This window comes from Zingiber officinale, chromosome 6A (assembly GCF_018446385.1).
Source record: "Zingiber officinale cultivar Zhangliang chromosome 6A, Zo_v1.1, whole genome shotgun sequence".
In the NCBI taxonomy this organism is placed as follows: Eukaryota; Viridiplantae; Streptophyta; class Magnoliopsida; order Zingiberales; family Zingiberaceae; genus Zingiber; species Zingiber officinale.
This window is the reverse complement of record NC_055997.1, coordinates 92,428,127-92,452,574: the sequence shown is the minus strand read 5'-3', so window position 1 is coordinate 92,452,574 and position 24,448 is coordinate 92,428,127. Positions and strand designations below refer to the sequence as shown.

General features: G+C 39.9%; 1 protein-coding gene across 2 annotated transcripts; it reads right to left on the bottom strand.

The window, feature by feature from the left end:
- Window positions 1-1,089: 1,089 nt before the first annotated feature.
- On the bottom strand, window positions 1,090-4,345 carry LOC121996940 (polygalacturonase inhibitor 1-like). Of its 2 annotated transcripts, none has more exons than XM_042551109.1 (2): window positions 3,991-4,345; window positions 1,090-1,327 (listed from the first exon to the last, which is right to left on the bottom strand). In XM_042551109.1, the coding sequence occupies exons 1-2, from the start codon at window positions 4,316-4,318 to the stop codon at window positions 1,182-1,184; spliced, it is 474 nt and encodes a 157-aa protein (XP_042407043.1). In that variant the 5' UTR covers window positions 4,319-4,345; the 3' UTR covers window positions 1,090-1,181. The 2 variants fall into 2 exon arrangements, with proteins under 2 accessions (XP_042407043.1, XP_042407044.1); XM_042551110.1 differs by lacking the exon at window positions 1,090-1,327 and adding an exon at window positions 2,142-2,279.
- Window positions 4,346-24,448: the final 20,103 nt, after the last annotated feature.

Below are 24,448 nucleotides of genomic sequence, written 5' to 3'. Positions count from 1 at the left end.
ATCAGTATGTAGGTACTATAGGGCTAGTAATATTTTCGATTGAAACATTTTAAGCTGTGGCACGTTGTTGCAGCTTTTGTACCTTAGGTGCAGGAAAGAATTCAATGTCCGACGGTTGGTTATCCTTGTCTTTACTATCTGTCGTAGGATCTTATCTTTTCCCAGGTGTTAATGTATTAAGTTGTAGTGAGTCTTTTGATGACCCATGGTTATTGAAAAGACACTCCTGTTTGACTTGTCTTTATCAAGAGTTGGGGTTGCTAGAGCCTTTTTCCCTATAAATCGACTATTAACCTAACAGACCCTTTCACGTTACCTTGCCTTTGGTCCACATTATAGCTCTTTTATGATCATGTCTTGTTTTAGCAGGAAGATGAAACTCACTCTGGGTGGTATTAAAGAACCCTCTATCGAAGAGGATTCAAGTTCTACATCTTCTTCCCTTGAAAGATTATTGGAGTCCACCCTGGCCGGGTGGCTACGCCCTTGATCAAGGGCCACCACGACTTGACATTGAAGAGAACAAGATCAACAAACTACAGAAGACTTTGATCTCATATTCTACATCACATGAAAGTGAAATATAATAGTGTTGATGTCATTGCTTATAAGACCAATCACCACTACTTGTAGGACATATATAAAGAAGAGGAGAAAATCTACAAGCCGCAGAAGACTTTGATCTCATATTTGATATCTACGACTTGGATAAAATGCATGTTGTAGAACGTAACCAATCTACTTATCCATTACCAATCAGGTTCATAGGCACATATGAAGCCTCAAGATGTTCATGTGATGGATAAACCAGTAATTCCACTCCTAAAATAATTCAAATTAGCTCAACGAGGTGATCAAATTTTTCCAATAATTTATTTTGAATAGATCATATATAATCTCAAATTCCCAAATCAAAATATTTCCAAAGTGGGTAACCTATCTACGCTCCATAGGAAACTCAACTTCTATCATTTGTTTTCAAAATCGAATAAAATTCAAACTTTAAATGAAAGAGTTGAGGCTAATATTGTCCTTCTAAAATTTAAAGATTAAAATAATTAATAATAATAAATCATAAATGTCATTGATATTTGATTGTTCTCCAATATTTCTTTAACAAACATAACTCATTATCCTTCTCGTAATTTATCAATGGTACATGCATGAGCTACTCATCTTAGCTAGCTAGTACTGAATATATTCATCCTCATCTTAATTGCTATGTAAACTTTGTCATACATTTTATCCATCATTCGAAAATAGATGTTCCTCCATTCTTTCTTGAATAATAAGATGATAAACAGACACCATAATCCAGTAACATATCCTGCAAAGATACCAAGATAAAATGGTAACCATAATGTATTGCTTTGATACCCTTCAACTGTCAAATTATTTCTCTTATAATCAGAACAAATATTTTGGATGACATCTCCGCATAGATAGATATTTCCTTTGTAAATTGATGCATCTTCCAGTGTCTGAAGTTGATTTCCCAAGGGAATTTTTCCCGATAAATTATTGTAAGAAAGGTTCAAATGGCTTAGAGCTGTTAATGCTGACAAACTTTGAGGAATAACATCAGATAGATTGTTGAATGATAAATCCAAAGTTTCCAATGATTTCATTCCACTAATAGTACATGGAATCTTACCCCTTAGATTGTTCCTCGATAAATTCAATGTTTGAAGTCCGGCTAGAGATCCTAGTGTTATGGGGATCTCACCTGTAAGACCATTATTGGAAAGATCTATACTCTTCACCAAATACAGAGTTGATGAAAAGTAATATTCAATTCCCTTGGTGATAATTGATATACTATCATTTTCTCCATATTCAAAACCATCCAACCTGTCTTCGGGTGAATTTATCCAATCCATGGCTCTTGATGTTGATGTTATTGCATTGAAATGGCCAAAGGAATATGGTATTTCCCATAAATTATTATTGGCAAGGTCAATAATTTGAAGATTCTTTAATTCTCCCAGATTCGGAGGAATAACGCCAAATAAATCATTTGATCTCAATCTGAGAATAGTCAATTGTAGCAAGCTTTGTCCAATCCATGCAGGTATTCTTCCTGAAAATTTATTATCAGCAAGATCAAGAACAACTAGCTCGTGGCAATTTTGCAGTGATGGTGGAAGATGTCCACTGAGATTATTATTGTTCAAATGCAAAGATCGTAGGCCAATCAAGTTTCCAAGGGACCTCGGAATCTCCCCGCTGAGTTTGTTGTTTCCCAAGTGAACAAAATAAAGGCTCCTAGCTGCTTCCACCTGCCAACACTTGGGAATCTCACCAGATAATTGATTATTGGATAAATCCAAACTACCACGTAGTTTCAAATTACAAATATAAGATGGTATGCTCCCATTAATCTGATTATTTGACAGCATTAACTCAAATCCAAAATGAATTGAGCTTTGCAATGAAGAAAAATAAAAGGATATTGATGGTAATGGCCCTGAAAAGTTATTGAAAGATAGTTCTAGCATATTGATTTGAATTGGCCAACGAGGAACAAGTCCTTCCAATTTATTATAACTTAGAATCAAAATTTCAAGTGTTGGCATGCCCTCTAAGGATGAGGGCAAAGCGCCACTAAATTTGTTACGAGAAAGATCAATAATCCCAATGGTGGCAGATGAAATATTCCAAAACCAATTAGGCAACTTGTCCTCAATGCTTGTATTCGACAAACTCAACTCCAACATGGATTTCTGTGAGCGAAGCCATCCTGGAAATCTAGGGCCCACTATACAAGAGGCCAAATCAATGCTGATTAGTTGAAAAGGAGGGACCCAGTCATAATCTACTGAAATGGTAATACGAGAGTTTTCCCCTAAAGCTAAACCCGTTAAGTTGGTTAGGTTTGCAAGATGGAGTTCTGAGACTACACTCACTAAAGAGTTATAAGAGAGACGTAGACTCTTTAAATTGGAAAGCTTCGAAATCTCACTAGGTATGGGGCCCGAAAGTGCATTCATAGAAAGGTCAATGCTTATTAGATTAGTTAAGTTCCCAATGTCAGTAGGTATGAGACCCGAAAGTGAATTACTAGAAAGTTCCAAATTTGTTAGACTAGTCAAGCTCCCAATTTGAGTAGGTATAGAACCGGAAAGTAAATTACCAAAAAGCCAGAGACTTGTTAGACTAATCAAATTCCCAATCTCAGTAGGTATAAAACCTGAAAGTGAATTCAAATAAAGGTCAAGACTTATTAGACTAGTCAAATTCCCAATTTCAGTAGGTATAGAACCCGAAAGTAGATTATAAGAAAGATCGAGTTTTTCTAGACTAGTCAAGTTCCCAAGTTCAATAGGTATAGGACCTGAAAGTGAATTAATAGAAAGGTCCAGACTAATTAGACTAGTCAAGTTCCCAAGTTCAATAGGTATAGAACCTGAAAGTGAGTTAAAAGAAAGGCTCAGACTAATTAGACTAGTCAAGTTCCCAATTTCCATAGGTATGGGACCAAAAAGAGAACTAGAATAAAAATGAAGAGTTGACATTTCGGTGAGGTTCCATAACCAATTAGGCAAAGTGGAGTTGAAGTTATTGCCACCAAGTCCAAGAGTTATGAGAGAAGTGAGGTTGAGATGAAAATTAAATGAAGAAGGGATGTAAGTAAGACCACAAATATGCAAATAGAGTTCTCGTAGGGAAGGGAGCATGTTGACCACCGACAACCAATTTTGTGAGACTGTGCTGAGATTCACACCAGACATGTCGAGGTAGGACAAAGAGGAAAGATCTGAGAGCCAATCCAAACGAATGTTGACTGCAGTCCAAGATGATAAAGGCTCGACAGATTGCCAAGTTGAGATGGAATCACTCCAGAAAAATTGGACCCAGAAAGCTCAAGATACTTGAGCTTCTGAAAAGAGCCAATAAAATGGGGGATTGGAGTGCCTTCGAAGTCGTTCCCACTTAGATCCAACAGCTGTAACTGAGTCAGGTTCAACAAAGAAGGACTCAGTATCTCACCTCGCAGAGTATGCTTATAATCGACATTTGAAAGGTTGAGCTCCACCACATGCTGGACTTGGAACAAAGTTGCGTTGTTGGCCTTGCTACTTCTGCATACGACGCCACTCCATTTGCAGCAGTCTATTCGTGGAGACCACGAAGCCAAACGGTGGGAAGGATCTTTGACGTTGGCTTTGAAGGCGAGCAGGGCGTCCCGTTCCACTTCCGAGCAGGAGCAGCCAATTGTAGGTGTTGCTACTGCTGCTTCTTTGAAAGAAAAAGCAAGGCTCATAAGCCCACAAAGCATCAAAGAGAAGTAGAACGACTGCGGAGGCATAGCCTTCATCGAATCCTGCAAACTAGCTTTCCTTGAAGGGGGATTGCAATTAAAGAATTTATTGTTTAATATATATATATAAATAATGTGCATATGATTCAATATTTTCTATTGATTACTTTTCCAAGTCTTTCCATGTGTTCGTCTTTGTTGAAATCTGCAATCCCGATGGTGATTTAAAATATATATATATATATATATATATATATATATATATATATATATATATATAAAATGTGCATACGATTCAATGTTTTCTATTGATTACTTTTCCAAGTCTTCCCATGTGTTCGTCTTTGTTGAAATCTGCAATCCCGTCGGTGTCTTTTAAATCAATCATATTTCAGTATAAAATGAGCCCAATATGTTAACATTTTCATTTTATGATATTGATCCGTAAATGATAGCGGTCCCACTTAAAAGAGGTGAAAGTCATGAATATCCGAAGACGTGAAGGGCACGGACCAGTCTATGGCCAGTGGAAGACGGGGCGGGGTTCAGTACATGGTCGAGTGCACCACAGGCCAGCATAAAACTGAGCGGACGACGGGCCAGCATATGGCCGAGCGAACTATAGCGAACGACGGAGCATCATGTGGCCAAGCGGGCCAGCAGATGGCCGAGCGGGCTGAGATACAGCGGAGCATAGCGTAGCCAGAAGGAGCAATTGTAGGATCGTAACGTGCTAGATGAGAGGAGGATGAATAACATTCGTGGCTAATTCATTCGTTTTGGAAAATTCAAAATAACGCAGCGGAATAAAGAAAGAAATAAAAGCAATCGCTAACACAATTTCTTTTACTTAGTTCGAAGCTTGTGATGACTCTTACTCCAAGGCCTATAATCGTTGATCGCTTTCGTTGGACAATTCACTATCAGTTCGAAAAACTTTACAAAAGAACAATACAAATATGAAATATAACTCGTTATCGACGACTTGGTGAAATCAATCTTCTGTCTTGATCGTCGTTAGAGCGGCGTTTAGACGTTTCCGGAGTGCGCGCAGTTGCTCGTGTTGGTGCGGTTAGCACTAACGATTTAACCCAAGTTTTGATGAATGACAAATCAGGTTAAGTTAGTTTGTTATTGTCTGACACTTTGATCAAGTGTGCAGGAGAAACCCAGACAGGTCGACGGGCTGACCGGATGTCTGGCACGAAGTCCAGCTAGGTCGACGGGCTGACCGGATAGCTGGCGAGAAGTCCAAGCGGGTCGACGGGCTGACCGGACGCTTGGCGAGAAGTCCAGCTAGGTCGACCGGATAGTCGGCGAGAAGTCCAAGCGGTCGACGGCCGACCGGACGCTTGGCGAGAAGTCCAGACGGCCGACGGGCCGACCGGACGTCTGGCGGTAAGTGAGGTAAGTCACCGAGGGAGTGTCCAGGACGCGTTCCCGGAAGGGAACATTAGGCGCCGATCCGCTTAGATCCATTTCGGATGTAAGTCGAGATCGTGACTAGATTCCGATCTCGGAGAGACGGAATCTAAGTCCTACTCTTTTTTTAACTGTGCTAACACTTTGTTTTACAGGGTAGGTTTATATTTTACCTCGAACTAACGTTTTCTTGCAGGTTGTTGGAAAATAGAGGTCCGGGCACTCGGAAGGGATCCGGGCGCCCGAAGTGCAAACTTTATCTCCGTCTCACGTCGCCACGTGGAGCACTCTGGTTGGCCAAGTTATGTCACACTCCAAGCGCTCGGAAGGGATTCGGGCGCTCGGAGCCTCCTATATAGGGAGGATGCGCCCTGGAGCAAAGAATCAACTCACGACTACGTCTTTTAACACTTACAGTCCTGCGATGTGCTCCTGCGACGAAGCTTCTCCAACAACGCGCTGATTTCTTTTTCCTTACTTGTTGTCGATATTTCATTTATTTTAGCATTTCTGTGCTTCAAATTTTGTAATCATCTTTCCGAACTGCTAGTGGATTGCCCAACGAAAACACTCAACGAGTGCGGACCTTAGAGTAGGAGTCGACCAAGGCTCCGAACCAAGTAAAATAGTTCTTGTTAGCGTTGTGATTTTACTTTTTCACTGCTTACTCTATACTAACTTTTTTCAATCGATATTCACCCCTCTATCGACTTTCACGGTCCCACAAGTGGTATCAGAGCAGGTACCGATTTGGTGCAACCACCAATCAGACAGGGGGTGAATTTTCTTTATTAATTAATTTTAAAACCGGTGTTTCGTTAACTTAATATTTCTCTAATCAATTTAAATTAGTGCAACACGAATCTAGTTTTTTCTCTCTCTTCCCGATTACTAATCCAAGACCAAGTCTTGGGATATTTTAGTTATTTATTTCAATAATTAATGTCCCAACAAGAAGGACAAAGATCGCTCATCCAGCTCTTCAACGGGACTCACTTCTTATTCTGGAAGAAGCAGATGGAGGTCTACCTCAAAACCGACTTTGACCAGTGGATGAGCATTCAACGAGGATATAAAGTGCCAATAGACAAAGTTACAAAAGTACCTCTTAACCTCGAAAATTGGAACTAGACATGAAGAAGAAGGCGCAAATTGAAAACAAAGCGATCAACACTCTTCAATGCGGACTAACCAAGGAAGAGCTAAACTAGGTCGGTTCATTCAAAAACGCTAAAGAACTGTGGGACAAACTGATCGAGTTGCATGAAGGAACAAGCGACGCTAAGGTAACAAAACGAGACCTGCTTTTAAATAAAATATTTAATATAAAGATGCAGGAAGGAGAAACAATGAATCAACTCCACGCGAGGATCAAGGACATCCTCAGCGGGCTCCACATGATAGGCCACCAGATGGAGAACAGAGACTTGATAAGGTACGCATTAAACGCCTTTTCACGTAATGGTTTGTGGGCATCAATAGTGGATGCCTACAAAATTTCTAAGAATCTTTCTAAATTAAAATTGGATGAGCTTTTTGCGAATTAGAATTACAGAACAAACTAATCGGAGGCGAGAAAGGTGTAGCTTTATTTGCAGGTTCCTCCAAAGAAACAAAGTCCAGAACCAAACCAAGACCAGAGACTGAGATGACACAGACTTGGTAAGAAAAATGTTCACCAGAGAAAGAGGAGCTTCAGCAAAAAGGACCTTCAAAAGATCGCCCTCCTCAGAACAAAAGAGCGACTTGCTATGACTGCAATAAAAGGGACACTACAAGAACGAATGCCCAAAATGAAGTTCGACAAATCAAAGCCAACCAAAAGAAGGCACTCAAAGCAACGTGGGACGACTCCTCGGACGAATCGGAGGAAGAAGAGCAGAAACATCAGAGCCATCGCCCGCGAAGCTGAAACAGAAAACGAATCGGAAGATGAAGACGGGTCTGAACCCGAAACAAGCCACGAGTCCGTACTCGTTTCCGAAGGCCCGAATGAGGTATACTTTAATTTAAACAAAAAAATTTTTAGAATCATTTCCTGCTTAAATAGTAAATTAACTAAATTAGAAAATGAAAACAAATCACTTCTTGAGGAAAATCAAAACCTCAAGGAACAAATCATAAATTCAAATCCAACTCAAGATCTAACACTTGAGGAAGAAATTTTATTACTAAAAAATGAGATTAACGATTTAAAAGAAATGTTAGAAAAATTCACAACAAGATCAAAAAATCTAGACTTAATCCTAAATAATCAAAAAGCATGTTATAATAAAACCGAACTAGGATATAAGTCGAATTCAAATAAAACCTTCAAATCATTAATAACCCAATATAAATCAATCAATCTAGCTTGGGTTCCGAAAGCATGTCTGACCACGCAAGTAGGACTTAATCAATATTATATACCTAAAGAAAAAATACATTATATAAAATCGAATAAACCAAACCAAAATCCAAAATACAAACCCAAATCAAATTCAAAATCTAAACATTTTAAAAATCAACAAAATTATCACCAAGTTAACCATAACTACAAAAAGAATCGACACAAACCTAAAACCAAAATCTAAATTAATGGCCAATAATTCAGGGGGAGGCTCCAGAATAGGTGGCACCTCCAAAACTAACCTACCCGACAGGGTAACCCAAAACAAACTATCCCGGCAGGGTAATTAGGATTAGTTAAAAAGAGACCAAGTTTAACTTGACTCATGGTACTGGTGAAGTTTTTGGATGATAGTACGTTAGGGAAGCTTGGGCATCGCATGTCTAGAAAGATATGGCTTCGATCTGGTGCATTTGGCCAAGTGGAACTGACCGAAGCTACCCTTAAACGAATCCTAACCAGTTAGACCAAGATTTAGTACTAAGTTCCGTGGATAAGACTATTCGGAAAACCTCGAAAGGTTGGTTACTTCTAATGATGTCCATGTGACTCACCAAGCTTAGAAGTTTATCCGAAGAATGCCTATTTGTGGAAACCAAAGCTAAGTCTGAATCTAACACAAGTTAAACCAAAACTCGGTAATCAAACCAATTTCATCTCACAAAATCATAGGATTCCCTGATTGATAATATAGATCGGGTGAGATGAATAAGGCTTAAATTTTAAAGTTAAAATTTTTTATTTTAACTTAAAAAATTAATTTCAAAATTTTAATTTTAACTTAAAAATTAATTTCAAAATTTTAATTTTAAACTTAAAAAATTAATTTCAAAATTTTAATTTTAAACTTAAAAATTAATTTCAAAATTTTAAACTTAAAAAATTAATTTCAAAATTTTAATTTTAAAAAAAAAAATTTAATTTCAAATTTTTAATCTTAAACTTAAAAAAAATTAATTTCAAAATTTTAAACTTAAAAATTAATTTCAAAATTTTAATTTTAAACTTAAAAATTTATTTCAAAATTTTAATTTTAAACTTAAAAATTAATTTCAAAATTTTAATTTTAATTTCAAAATTTTAATTTTAATTTCAATTTTTTTTTAAATTCAGTTTCAAAGTATTTAATTCAAAATTTTAATTTCAAAATTTTAAAACTTAACTCCAAAACCTAAAACTCTAACACACACACACACACACAAAAAAAAATGCAGTTAAAAACCAGGGGCGGGCGCCCCTGGTATTCCCCTCCGGGGCGCCCGGATGGGGATCCGGGCGCCCCGCCCTAAATCAACCCCGGGCGCCCGGAAGGGATCCGGGCGCCCGGAAGGGATCCGGGCGCCCGGAAGGGATCCGGGCGCCCGGAGTCCCCTATAAATAAGGGGCAGCAGGCGCCCCCAATCTTTGCACCACTCACTCTCACTTTTGCCAAGGTTCACTTCGAACCTCAGCGCGAAAGTACTTTTAACTAAAATTTTCTTACGGTGAAGACGCTGTCGCAATTCAACCGAGGTCGTCAGATCTATATTTATCGATGGCTCCTCGGTAAAACTTCTTCCCCTATCTGAAATTTTATTTGAAATTATCTTTGCAAACTTTCTTAGAATATTTTTTTTAATAGTAAGAAACGAACAAATACTGGTGCTGGACCCTCCAATGCTAGTACAGACCCTAGGTTTCCCACAGACGAACTTAGGATTAAGTTTGAGTCTACTATTTATAAGGCCATTAGGACTACCTGCATAGATAGATCGTTCTTTCTAAGGTCATGTCCCTCCGCTTTAGAGGTTATAGGCCACTATAACTTAAGGAACCTTGTCGAATGTACTAGTCCAATAAACATAAGTCTGTGTGCCGAATTTTGCAATAACCTAGTGAGAGTGGACGATCTCACATATACCACTAGGGCAGCAGGCATTGATATCACATTTTCCCCTATGACCATCCGAGAGTTCTTAGAGTTGCGTCCATCTACCTGTTCCTTTTTGTGCTATCCTCCGAGGGATCTACCATTCGGAGATCTCTACTCACATATTACTCTCGATACGATTTACTCGTATTTTTTTGGGGGAGATAGAGATCCCACTGTGACACAGTTTAGGTCAGTAGAACTTCGGGTCCAGGACTACGCTCTTTATAGGGTTGTAGTCCTTTGCATTTTACCACTGACTACTCGGGGCATCGCTGTGATGCGCCCATTCCATTCATTCTTACTTTATGCCCTGATTCATAGGTTAGATATTGACATCAGCCTACACATTTTCTCCACCATTATCTACTCGGCTGGATTCGTGACTGATAGACGAGTCCACATACCATTCGGTCACATTCTGACATCCTATATGTCCTCGTTGCGTATTGATATCACTAGAGGAGACATTGCCCATATGACCGAGTTCGATGTTATAGCAGCACGGAACTTCTCCCTAGCCGGTATCCAGATAGATAGAGATGACGGGACTATGTCTTGGCGGAGGGGGGCACAGCACCAGCCCGATCCAGACGCACAGGTGGACGATTTCATGCTCGCACTATTTCCGGAGGAAGCCGCACCGGCTCCACCACCTCCCCCAGCTCGAGCACCACGTCACGCTCCCCCCTCTCTATCCGACCGTATGACCGGACTAGAGAGAGCTATGGCGAGTCTCCAGCAGGAGAACTCTGATTTTCATCGAGACATTCGACGAGAGGTAGCCGAGTTACGAGCTGCCGGGGATACCCGACACACTGAGCTGATGACGCTTCTCCGATCCTTGGGATCAGGACCACCCCCTTCATCATCTCAGTAGATCTAGTTATAACTCACTTCTGTATCTACACTACTTGTAAAATACTTTGGATCTATCTAGTGATAGTTCAGACTCACATTGGTTATGTTCCAACTTGATAGACTAGGATTTTTCAAAAAAAAAAAAAACTTTCAAAAATGGTTTTATCAAAGTATAAGTCAAATTTTATCAAAAACAGTTTTGGCCTTAGACTAGTTTTAAATCCTTAGAAAGCATGTACCCATAGGACTAGTTTTTGAGCATCTCACCAACACCTTAGGCTTACCTTGCTTGTGTTTGACAAACATAGAAAGGGGTGAGATGCATAGGCCAACTGTCTGGACTTAAGATGCTTATTTCAGTGCATTAGCATAAGTCTGGACGTTAAATACAAATCAGACAGTAATCAGATTAAAGATAATCAGTCAAGTCATACACTGACCTTAATCTGACTAACCAAGTGAAAGCTACTATCTTATAATAGTTAGTTAGTACCTAATTGGTTAGACAGCTGTTTAATTTTAAGATATCAAGTTCAGGGGGAGAAATTAATAGCAAAACTTGAAAGTTTAAATCCCATCTAATTTTTTTTAAACCTATGTTTAAAAGTTGAATATAACATATTTAAACTTTTTCAGTTCTTGTAAAATATGCCTGGAAATCTTTACACACTTGAAAAGTAAAACTTGATTAACTTTATATTTTTCAACTTGTCTCCCACAAGTCATTTTGACTATTTTTTTGGTGTTAAAAAAAACCAAACTTAAATATATTGCAAAATCTAGTTACTTTTTGCAGAAACTCAACACTTTGATTATTTACCCTTGCTTATTTTTTGATGAATGCCAAAGGGGGAGGGTTAGGTGGTTAAGTTAGCTAAACCAATTTGAAAATACTAACTAACTTAAAAACCACATAAATGCATGTTGTTACTTGCATATGTTTTCACTAACTTAACCAGGTTGTCATTTCATCAAAAAGGGGGAGATTGTTGGTGCGGTTAGCATTAACGATTTAACCCAGGTTTTGATGAATGACAAATCAGGTTAAGTTAGTTTGTTATTGTCTGACACTTTGATCAAGTGTGCAGGAGAAGCCCAGACAGGTCGACGGGCTGACCGGATGTTTGGCACGAAGTCGGTCGACCGGATAGTCGGCGAGAAGTCCAAGCGGTCGACGGCTGACCGGACGCTTGGCGAAGTCCACTAGGTCGACGGGCTGACCGGATAGTCGGCGAAATCCAAGCGGTCGACGGGCCGACCGGACGAAGTCGAAAGTCGACGGGTCGACGGGCCGACCGGACGTCCGGTGTAAGTGAAGTAAGTCACCGAGGGGAGGATCTGAGGACGCGTTCCCGGAAGGAACATTAGCGTCGATCCGCTTAGATCCATTTCGGATGTCTAAGTCGAGATCGTGACTAGATTCCGGTCTCGGAAAGACGGAATCTAAGTCATACTCTTTTTATCTGTTGAACTTTAACTGTGCGCTTATATTCTATATAATTTGCCTCGACTAACTTTGTTTTGCAGAAAAGGGAGTTTCTGGAACAAGGTGTTCCGGGCGGCCGGGGAAGGCGAATTCTATCCAGCCGAGTCGCCGCCACGTGGAGCATCATGGTTTGTGCAACTACGTCACATTCCAGGCATAAGCCCCAGACAGGAGCTTCAGAATTAATCAAGCTGAGAACTCTTCTACTGCTGGTCTTGCTGCTCGACGTTCAGTGCGACGCCAACAAAGTTACGATAAAGTGCTACTTCGGTTTTTATTTAATTTCCTTGTCGGTATTGCTTTATTTTCACTTGCATTTCCTGTACTCATTCTGTAATCATATTTCGACTTGTTAGTGATTGCCCAACGAAAGTGGTCAAGGACCACGGGCCTTCGAGTAGGAGTCGTCACAGGCTCCGAACGAAGTAAAAACATCTGTGTCTATTTTATTTTTCCGCTGCGTTTATACTCGTCTTTTTCGAATCGATATTCACCCCCCCTCTATCGACTCCAACGGTCCCACAGCTCGTTCTTGATCTCAGAAAAGTGTGTATCGAAGCAACTGTTCGAGCCCTCCTTTTATATCCAACCCAAACTTGATCTAAATCCACTGATCTCGGGATCAGGTTTGACTCGACCTGGATCGGTCGACCAATCCCCAAGTTTGGTATACCGAACCTGCTGAACCCGCCCGACCTTTTGTCCAGATACAACCTCTCCGGATAGAGCCTTCGTTCGGTCGATCAGTCCTGTCATTCGGTCGACCGATCAGCGATGGTCTCCGTCTTATCTGATCCGATCAACCCAGTTCGATCAGGTCACTACTTATCCTCGGTTCGGTCGACGGATCCCGAGGTTCCGTCGGCCGATCCCTCAATCGAACCCTGTCTTATCTCTGAAAATCTGATCCTGTTGTATTGGGGTTCGGTCGACCGATCCAGACGTTTGGTCGACCGATAAAGGTCGAATCTAACCTTCAAAATAGTGTTAGTCTCCTGCAAAACAGAGTTAAAATAAACAACAAATCATAAAGTAAAATAGCTTTTCACAACCTCCAGACTATGCGGTTCTGATTTCGAATTTCCTCCGGAAATCCTAGGTCAAACCGACGCCTACTGTTCCCTTAACGGGGAATGTATCCTCATCTATTCCTCTCAGGAGAAATTATCTGTTGCCAGACCGGTTCTCTAGACCGACTGCACTTATGCTCAGCACCCGAGACTTCAGATCTTTTCCATTGAACGTCTGATCCACGACCCGTCCAGTCTTTCACCAAAACTAATTAAGCACATTGTCCTCCATGCTTGTATTCGACAAACTCAACTCTATCATGGATTTCTGTGAGCGAAGACATTGTGGAAACCTAGGACCCACTATACGAGAGGCCAAATCAATAGTATCTAGTTGAAAAGGCAGGACCCAGTCTATAATGAAACAGTAATTCGAGAGTTTCCCCTTAAGAATAATCTCTTTAAGTTGGATAGGTTTTGCAAGATGGAGTTCTGAGACAACACTCACAAAAGAATTATAAGAGAGATCTATGACTCTGTAAATTGGAAAGCTTCCAAATCTCACTAGGTATGGAACCCGAAAGTGAAATATTAGAAAGGGAAAGTGTTGTCAGACTAGTCAAATTCCCAATGCTTGTGGGTATGGAGCCGGTAAAATTATTCGGCAATTTACCAAAAGGCGTACTACAGTTAATGTATTTACCAAAAAACGCATCACAGTTTTGTATTTACCAAAAGGCGGAGTTTACCAAAATCAATCCCCAGATTACCCCTCTGGCTAACCTGGCAACCGCCTTTTTCAAACACATTTTTCCAAGCATCCAAGCCGAAAGTAGAATAGAAAAATAATTTGTGGTTCGAATACACGTCTTCTCACTGTCTCTCTCCCTTCGTCCCTCTGTGTGGTGTTATAAACTTGAAAGAAAAAAAAATATGAACCCTGCGCTTGCCATTACTGCTCGTGGTGGTTGGCGATTGCAATAGACCAGTTAGGTTTATGGCATAATTGCGTAAGAGTTGCTAGAGGAGACCAAGGACAAATTAAGTTAAGAAGGTCAGCCGAGAAGGACAAACTTCTTGCAAGAGGGAAATGAGTAGAAGCACACATTTAAAGATTTAGACATGTATGTATGGATTTTTTTACTGTAAAATAGGGTAGTGAAGGTAAATAAAAAGTACACCATTTGTCTGTGAAGGGTGGCAGCAAAAAGTGGTATTATGGTTAATTTTGGTTGTGTGAAGAATAATATTCAATAACACCTGAATTATGATGTAATAGAAGACTTAATCGATTTAATTCATGTTAGTTTTTGACGTTGATAGTTAAGTTTAGCTAGGGTTTAGTCAGTGGTGGTCCTAGTTTACAAGAAGTATCTGCTTCAAAAGTGGCTTGATATCTATGAGATCATGCCCAACGTGGGCCTGATATCATAGATATCAGGCCTAACGTGGGCCTGATACCTATGATATCAGGCCCACGTAGAGCCTGATATCGATAATGTGTTATGTGGTTAAAACTTTGCTTTTACATCAAACCGTTCCTAGTTTGAGCAAAATTACAATTTAACTATAAAAAATGATTATGTAGTTGCAAATTTACTAAAATAGTTTTTTAATTTATTTATCAGGGATGATCATATAACTGACGAAATTCTATATGAGATATGGAATACTCTTGATGCAACTTCTAGCATTGGACATGCAGATAATGTAGGAGAAGTATCCAGAACAAATATTCCATCATCTTCACAGTATAATTGTGTGCATAACACAAATAGAAATACGAGCAGTAATTTCACATTTGATCTAAATGAAGAAGCTAGTATTCAAGAAGATGAGGTTCTGAACCCGTGTGCAACACTTGTTGATTACTATGAGCCTAGTTGGAGTGAGGAGGAAGGGTATTATAACCGAAATGGAGAGGAAATGCAATGCAATACAAATGTACAAGAATTCTTTGCTGATGATATGCAGATTGAACAATATGAAATATCTCAAGAGCAGTATAGTGACTTAGAGGAGGAGTTCCCAATAGCTGATGATCCATATATTCTAAATTCTCGATTGCTCCAAAGGCCAATTGAAGAGGCAACAGATCAGCATGAATTTTTTGTAGGACAGATATTTCAGTCTCGACAAGAGTTCAAGAATCAACTTGTGAAGCATGCCATGGTTAAACATATGAGATATAACCCAGTTGACACTCGGAAAAATAAAGTAAAAGCTGTCTGCTTCAATCAACCGTGTAAGTGGAGAGTAGTTGTCAGGGGGGATGTCGAGTTCATTGTTACGAAATATATAAAGGAACACCAATGTGGCACCATTAGGGAAAGTGTTGATCATCAAGCATGCTCTTCATCCTTTGTAGCTTTTTTTGTTGAAGAGCAATTTCTTGCTAATGAACAATACAAGCCAAGTATGATTATAGCAGATATAAAAGCCAGGTTCGGAGTGACCATATCCTACAGAAAAGCTTACATAGCTCGAGAGAAAGCGATGAAGAAAGTTGTTGGAGATTATGATCAAGCATATAGAGATCTTCCACTATATCTGCGTGAGTTAAGAGTAAGGGATCCTGAAACCTATGTTGCACTACACAGGAATGGGGATAATCAGTTCCAACGATGTTTTTGGGGTTTTGGAGCTTGTAGGAGAGTATTTAGGTCTTATTTGCGTAAATTAATTGGAATTGATGCCACACACCTAAGAGGCAAATATCCGGGTGTGTTGTTGATGGCTACATCAATAGATGCTAATGACAATGTCCTCCCAGTAGCCTTTGGAATCGCTGAAGTTGAATGTGGGTCTGCATGGGAGTGGTTTCTGGATCATACGAAGAGATTCTTTAATGTTGATCCAGAGTCAATGAGTATAGTATCAGATAGACATCGTGGCATTATAGCAGCAGTTAGGAAAGTATACCCTACTGCCCATCATGCTTTTTGTTGCCACCACATGTCTTGCAATATGGTAATAGGTCAGGTTTAGGGTTGTTTTGGGCAGCTGCTCGAGCAAACACAACACTACAATATGATCTCATAATGCAGTCCATGCTTGAAAAACATCCAGATGCTCATAAGTGGCTTCAAAACATTGACCCTAAAAGATGGGCTAATGCACACTTTAGTGGGAGAAGGTACACAATGCTAACCACCAATTGTGTAGAGAGTTTAAATGCTTTGTTCAAGGAGACGCGTGAACTTCCGATAAACAGGTTAATTGATAATACCAAAAGAAAAGTAGCTCAATGGTTCTGTAACCGTAAGGAGGAAGCGTCGAAATGGTATGTAGCGTTGACACCTCATGCTACCAAAGAAATGCAATCAAGGAGAGAGAAAGCTAGACGATATAAAGTCCACCCTTACTCTCAATCCGAAATGGAAGTAGAGACATGGGGTGCTTCATACATTGTTGATTTGGAGAGGAAATATTGTAACTGTGGGGAGTTTCAAATTTCAGGATTGCCTTGCTCACATGCAAATGCCGTCATAATTCACCGGAACATGGATACACTCCCATATTGTGAGCATTACTTTCATTCACATAATTGGAAAACGACATACATGGATCGTATTTACCCCTGTCGAAGCAAAGAATTTTGGCCTAGGGGTGTCAACAACATTATAGTGCTATGTCCCCGTAGCCTTGTGCAGCCTGGTAGGCGAAAGAAGGCAAGGATCGAGTCAAAACATAATGGGAAGGTAAAAATCAAATGCAGCAGGTGCAAACAACTGGGCCATAATCGGAGGACCTGTAGAATGCCGCCAGCCCCTGGATCTTGACTGAATTGTAAATTGGAGGAGTTGAGGCATATGTTTTGTATGAAGTACATAAATAGGTTTGTAAGACAAACAGTTGTTAAAAGTGATGTTTCTGTTATATACGTTTATGGAGTATTTAGTTTGTGTTACAGTTTTATGGTAGGTATGAGAAGTGTAAACCATCACCTGCAAGGCAGAAATAATACTTCACACCATATCTCCATTGTGTCAAATAAAAATGCGATACATTTCAATTCAACAGGAAGGGGTTCGTAATTTCAAAGTCACATTAATATGTAGTGAAATATAGATGTGTTAAACATGCACAAAGGGAGTGTAGTAATCGATTCCATAGGGTAGAAAAGAAAAGGTGTGGACTGTTCCGTGCCAACTGGCACGGAGCCATACTTCGTAATCCATGGTGTATAAATTATGTTTGACAGCATAAATACCATCTCCCCACCAAGACCTTCACAGGGGACTTGATTTCATGAAAATCCAAGTAGGGGAGGGCCATCAGTGGGTTTTGGTCAAAACCCACTGATGGACCTAGACACATCGGATTGGACCCATTTCAGCGCTAGTGGTATTCTGGAGTTGCAAGGACTCAGAATCTGGTGGCAAATAAATGTTTAAATATTTATAAGTGCTGGAAAAAATTTAAAATGCAATCAACCTCCGTTGGGCCTGATATGCTTGGATATCAGGCCCAACGTGGGCCTGATATGCTTGGATATCAGGTCCAACGTGGGCCTGATATGCTTGGATATCAGGCCCACCGTGGGCCTGATATGGTTGGATATCAGGCCCAACGTGGGCCTGATATCCAAGCATATCAGGCCCAAAGTCGCCTTGACACTTATAAATGGCAATTGGCACGGAGCCATACTTCGTAATCCATGGTGTATAAATTATGTTTGACAGCATAAATACCATCTCCCCACCATGACCTTCACAGGGACTTGATTTCATGAAAATCCAAGTAGGGGAGGGCCATCAGTGGGTTTTGCTCAAAACCCACTGATGGACCTAGACACATCGGATTGGATCCATTTCAGCCCTAGTGGTATTCTGGAGTTGCAAGGACTCAGAATCTGGTGGCAAATAAATGTTTAAATATTTATAGGTGCTGGGAAAAATTTAAAATACAATCAGCCTCTGGGCACGATATGCTTGGATATCAGGCCCACGTCAGGCACTTTCTGGATATATCAATGTGGGCCTGATATCCAAGCATATCGGGCCAGTCGCCTGCACTTATAAATGGCAACTGCCACGGCCTTGTAATCCATGGTGTATAAATTATGTTTGACAGATAAATACCATCTCCCACCATGACCTTCACAGGGACTTGATTTCATGAAAATCCAAGTAGGGAGGGCCATCGGTGGGTTTGCTCAAACCCACCGATGGACCTAGATCGGATTGGATCCATTTCAGCCCTAGTGGTATTCTGGAGTTGCAAGGACTCGAATCCGGTGGCAAATAAATGTTTAAATATTTATAGGTCCGGAAAAATTTAAAATACAATCAGCCTCCGTTGGGCTGATATGCTTGGATATCAGCCCCACGTTGGGCCTGATCAGGCCCAACGTGGGCCTGATATCCAAGCATATCAGCCCAAAGTCGCCTTGGCACTTATAAATGGCAACTGGCACGGAGCCATACTTCGTAATCCATGGTTTATAAATTATGTTTGACATCATAAATACCATCTCCCCACCAAGACCTTCACATGGGACTTGATTTCATGAAAATCCAAGTAGGGGAGGGCCATCAGTGGGTTTTGGTCAAAACCCACTAATGGACCTAGACACATTGGATTGGACTCATTTCAGCGCTAGTGGTATTCTGGAGTTGCAAGGACTCAGAATCTGGTGGCATATAATAATTTAAATATTTATAGGTGCTGGGAAAAATTTAAAATACAATCAGCCTCCGTTGGGCCTGATATGCTTGGATATCAGGGCCACCGTGGGCCTGATATGGTTGGATATCAGGCCCAACGTGGGCCTGATATCCAAGCATATCAGGCCCAAAGTCGCCTTGGCACTTATAAATGGCAACTGGCACGGAGCCATACTTCGTAATCCATGGTTTATAAATTATGTTTGACATCATAAATACCATCTCCCCACCAAGACCTTCACATGGGACTTGATTTCATGAAAATCCAAGTAGGGGAGGGCCATCAGTGGGTTTTGCTCAAAACCCACTGATGGACCTAGACACATCGGATTGGACCCATTTCAGCGCTAGTGGTATTCTGGAGTTGCAAGGACTCAGAATCTGGTGGCATATAATAATTTAAATATTTATAGGTGCTGGGAAAAATTTAAAATGCAATCAGCCTCCGTTGGGCCTGATATGAATATCATTTAATAAAGCAGTATTCTATTTCCCCCTAATATAAACTCCAAGCATTCTTACAGGGGCCTGATCAAAATAATAAAATAACATCAATTTTAATAGTCACCTTCCATAGGGTAGAAAAGAAAAGGTGTGCACTGTTCCGTGCCAACTGGCACGGAGCCATACTTCGTAATCCATGGTGTATAAATTATGTTTGACAGCATAAATACCAACTCCCCACCATGACCTTCACAGGGGACTTGATTTCATGAAAATCCAAGTAGGGGAGGGTCATCAGTGGGTTTTGGTCAAAACCCACTGATGGACCTAGACATATCGGATTGGACCCATTTCAGCGCTAGTGGTATTCTGGAGTTGCAAGGACTCAGAATCTGGTGGCAAATAATAATTTAAATATTTATAGGTGTTGGGAAAATTTAAAATGCAATCAGCCTCCGTTGGTCCTGATATGCTTGGATATCAGGCCCAAAGTGGCCTTGGTATGGTATCCTTTCTTATAAATTTAATTTACAATAATTTTATTCACCATAAATTTTGGTTACACAAACAGTAAATCATTACTACAATAAATTATTACAATTGTTCACTATTTCTATAGTTTAAAATTTTTGTCAGACATGATTTTGTGTCCTAGTCTAAATCTATAAGCTCTCATATCAGATTGTACAAAGTCTGTAGATCTCCGGAACATCAAACTCTCTGCATAGCGCATTATAAAAAAGGCACAATCCAACCTACAAAACAAATGCACAATCCATCATAGAAAAGGCAAATAGAATTATTATGGAACATACACTAATACTTACGATTTGCTTTGTGTGGGGCCAATAACTTGCATCGTTTTATACTCTCTCCCGGAGAATGGTTCTAAACCTTTATGCCATATGTGATAGTATGACCAGTTCAGCTCCTTAAAAAATAACACCTACAAATATCAAACCATAGTAATTAATACATAAACAATGATTATTGGATATAAGAAATTTGTTACTTACAGTTTGATTAAAAACAGAAGTGTAATTTTCTGTGGTGCCAAGAGAGTTATAATGAATTATTTGTCGTTCCTCCAGGTCCATGACCATTAGATGCCAATGATCATCTTGGTTATGTAGAGGACAAAAAATATATCTAATGTCCTTGTCGTCATCTGTTTTTGCAGTTTGTTTCAATGCATCCACGTGCATCATTCCGAACAAGTCCTATACAAATAATAGAGCTATTATGGTGACTGCATCCAATATATAATTTAAACAATTTACAATGAGATAAGGGACATACTGGGAATCCAACCCCACAAAATATGGATGGGTGGTATGGTGAGTTAGAGTGTTTGGCTTCATTAGCAAGAATATTCCAATAAACATTTATGCAATCCCCATTGGTATATTGTGTCCAATCAAATATTGTCATAAAAGATTGCATATCTAAGGTGAAATTATCATTTGCCCATATTGGTTGCACCGTCACCCTACACACAAGTATACAGTCAATGGTATTTAATAAATTGAAAATAAAAAAATTATCATTAACCTCCAATAATAATCCTTTGTTGACATGTGGGTTAAGAATTTAGGTTGGCAACTACGTTACCTTAACTGACTGAGCTTCAACAATGCATCGGCTATCACATCATCTTTGCTCTTTTTAAAAAATGTTTTTGCTTGCTGAGATAATTAAAATAATACTATGTCATTAAGGATTCTAAAATAACAACTTACCTACTCTCGACCGTACCTTCAATATTTTGGTTTTGACCTTGTTAATTTCATGACATTGTGTTTCTATCTGTGATGAACTTGTATTTTCTGTCTTTGATGGTGCAGGAGCATCTGGTTCGACACTAAGAACAACCTGTTTGCCTTTTTTTTTTGGTGCATTGGGATATCAACCTTCTCTGGGTTCTCTTTCTTTTGGGGCCTACCCGAAAATTAGTTGGAATTATAAGCAGATTAGGGTCTATGCCTTCTGATGCTGGGTCTATGCCTTCTGATGCTCTTGGCTCCCCTGATATGCTCTGTATGACTTGTTGGAGCTCTTTAATCTTATTTTCGGCATCGGCTATGATTTTGTCTTTTACAGTTAAAATTTTGTTATCCACGTCAGAATTTATAGTGTCAGCCTTGTTGCCACTCGTATCCCGTTCTTTACGCAGTTCACTTATTTGTTGATCCTTTTCTTTAAGCATAGCTTCCATATCAGCAATCACAATATCCTTTGCTGCTACTAGACTATCCTTTTCTTCTATCACCGTTGCCAGGTTTTTATTAGCTTCCTCCAAACTTTGAGAAGCTTTATATAATTCTTGCTTTAAACTCTCAATTTTGTTATCCTTTTCCTTGCACAAACTACAATCTACGGTATCGTCACACTGGAGTTGCCCTTCTTCGGCTTGATGTAAAGATCCTTGGCCAACCAACTCAAGATACTCAGATGGCTGAGGCCGGTTTGGTAGTAAATTAAACTCTAATTCTGTCGGAATTAAATCTACTAAAATTTTATCTGCAGTTACACGGTCTATCATTTTTTTTACTGTGTAAACATGATAGTTAGGCCACCTCCATCGTAGTATTCTTAGCAATTTTTCTGGATGGTCTGGATCAATAATGCTGATGTGCTCACACACCCATACCTACAATATGATTATAAAAGTAATTCATAATCTTTACACATATCTTGCTATATATGTAATCGGACTTACAACTGAAATATTTGGAAATCCCTTTAGCAAGGGGGCCTTGGGCGTTGCATCAGCAACCTGTGGTTTTGGTCTTAATGTAAGCTCCAATCCAATGGAGTCTAATTGTTGAGCCATGAAACTGTATACTGAATTGCACCAGTTAAACCTAGCTAAGTTCTCAAAATCATCTACACAGTCAATTAGGGAGAGCACATGTATTCTGAGAACACTGCTACTCCCACAGAACAGAACTGTTGTAAAAAAATACAGGATAAAAAGCTGACAGTACAGCTTGTCGTTTGATCTATACTTCCTAATCAGTTTCTCTAAATGTTTGGCAGAACAATCCGATTCTCGGAAAAACTCCATGTACAGTGCGCTTGAAGCCTCATTTAAATCGAGACGAACTATATCTCCATTGTCGGGTAGGCCAAGAATCAGTCCCACATCTACCTTTGTAAAATTGAGCTTCTTCCCATGGAAGATAAAGTTTTTTTCCTCATGATCCCAGTTATCAAACATATTTTGTACCTGAGCTCTTACAAAAGAACTATCAGGGAGGTCGAGGATCCAGGAAAAAGGTGTGCCTCGAATCATCTGTTCTTGTTCTGAAGTCGGGTTAACAGAAGAGATAAACTTTCTGAAGTGGCAAATGGTACTTTTCCAGTTCATTCTTTTAGTTCTTCCTCTGTTGACGTAACTTTGATAAGTTGGTCGATCAGCACACAGACTTGTGGAGACTTCTTTTGTTGCCATTGCGAACCTACGTACTGTATAACCAAACACAGAAAAACTCTACGCTCTTATTCTAACACACCCACACAAACCCTAGGTTAACCGGTTATAGAAAGCTTAACTAAATGAGCAACCGACCTCCGTACGAAAATGATTCTTGAACGCCGGTGAAGGAAGAGTGGGTTTTGGCCCGGAGCTGCGTTGAATGGCTTCGAGAAGAAGATGAAGAACGAAACAGGAGAGTGTGCGCTTTTGCAGATTGAAACTTGGGCCTGATATCTCATTAATTTATTTTATCTAATCACCTCGATTTATGTGTAAGATTATTTATTAATAATTTGAAATATTACTTTTTATATTATCAGGCCCACGTTGGGCCTGATATCCAAGCATATCAGGCCCAACGGAGGCTGATTGTATTTTAAATTTTTCCCAGCACCTATAAATATTTAAACATTTATTTGCCACCATATTCTGAGTCCTTGCAACTCCAGAATACCACTAGATCTGAAATGGGTCCATTCCGATGTGTCTAGGTCCATCAGTGGGTTTTGACCAAAACCCACTGATGGCCCTCCCCTAGTTGGATTTTCATGAAATCAAGTCCCATGTGAAGGTCTTGGTGGGGAGATGGTATTTATGGTGTCAAACATAATTTATAAACCATGGATTACGAAGTATGGCTCCGTGCCAGTTGCCATTTATAAGTGCCAAGGCGACTTTGGGCCTGATATGCTTGGATATCACGCTCACGTTGGGCCTGATATCCAAGCATATCAGGCCCACGGTGGGCCTGATATCCAAGCATATCAGGCCCAACGGAGGCTGATTGTATTTTAAATTTTTTCCAGCACCTATAAATATTTAAACATTTATTTGCCACCATATTCTGAGTCCTTGCAACTCCAGAATACCACTAGATCTGAAATGGGTCCATTCCGATGTGTCTAGGTCCATCAGTGGGTTTTGACCAAAACCCACTGATGGCCCTCCGCTACTTGGATTTTCATGAAATCAAGTCACATGTGAATGTCTTGGTGGGGAGATGGTATTTATGGTGTCAAACATAATTTATAATCCATGGATTACGAAGTATGGCTCCGTGCCAGTTGCCATTTATAAGTGCCAAGGCGACTTTGGGCCTGATATGCTTGGATATCAGGCCCAACGGTGGGTCTGATATCCAAGCATATCAGGCCCAACAGTGGGCCTGATATCCAAGCATATCAGGCCCAACGGAGGCTGATTGTATTTTAAATTTTTCCCAGCACCTATAAATATTTAAACATTTATTTGCCACCATATTCTGAGTCCTTGCAACTCCAGAATACCACTAGATCTGAAATGGGTCCATTCCGATGTATCTAGGTCCATCAGTGGGTTTTGACCAAAACCCACTGATGGCCCTCCGCTACTTGGATTTTCATGAAATCAAGTCCCATGTGAAGGTCTTGGTGGGGAGATGGTATTTATGGTGTCAAACATAATTTATAAACCATGGATTACGAAGTATGGCTCTGTGCCAGTTGCCATTTATAAGTGCCAAGGCGACTTTGGGCCTGAT

Coding starts and splice junctions, on each gene's coding strand:
- LOC121996940 (XM_042551109.1), bottom strand. CDS start 4,318: ATGAAGGCTATGCCTCCGCAGTCGTTCTACTTCTCTTTGATGCTTTGT. Junction 1,328..3,990: donor TTATAAGCATACTCTGCGAG/GTGAGATACTGA, acceptor GTATCTTTGCAG/GATATGTTACTGGATTATGG.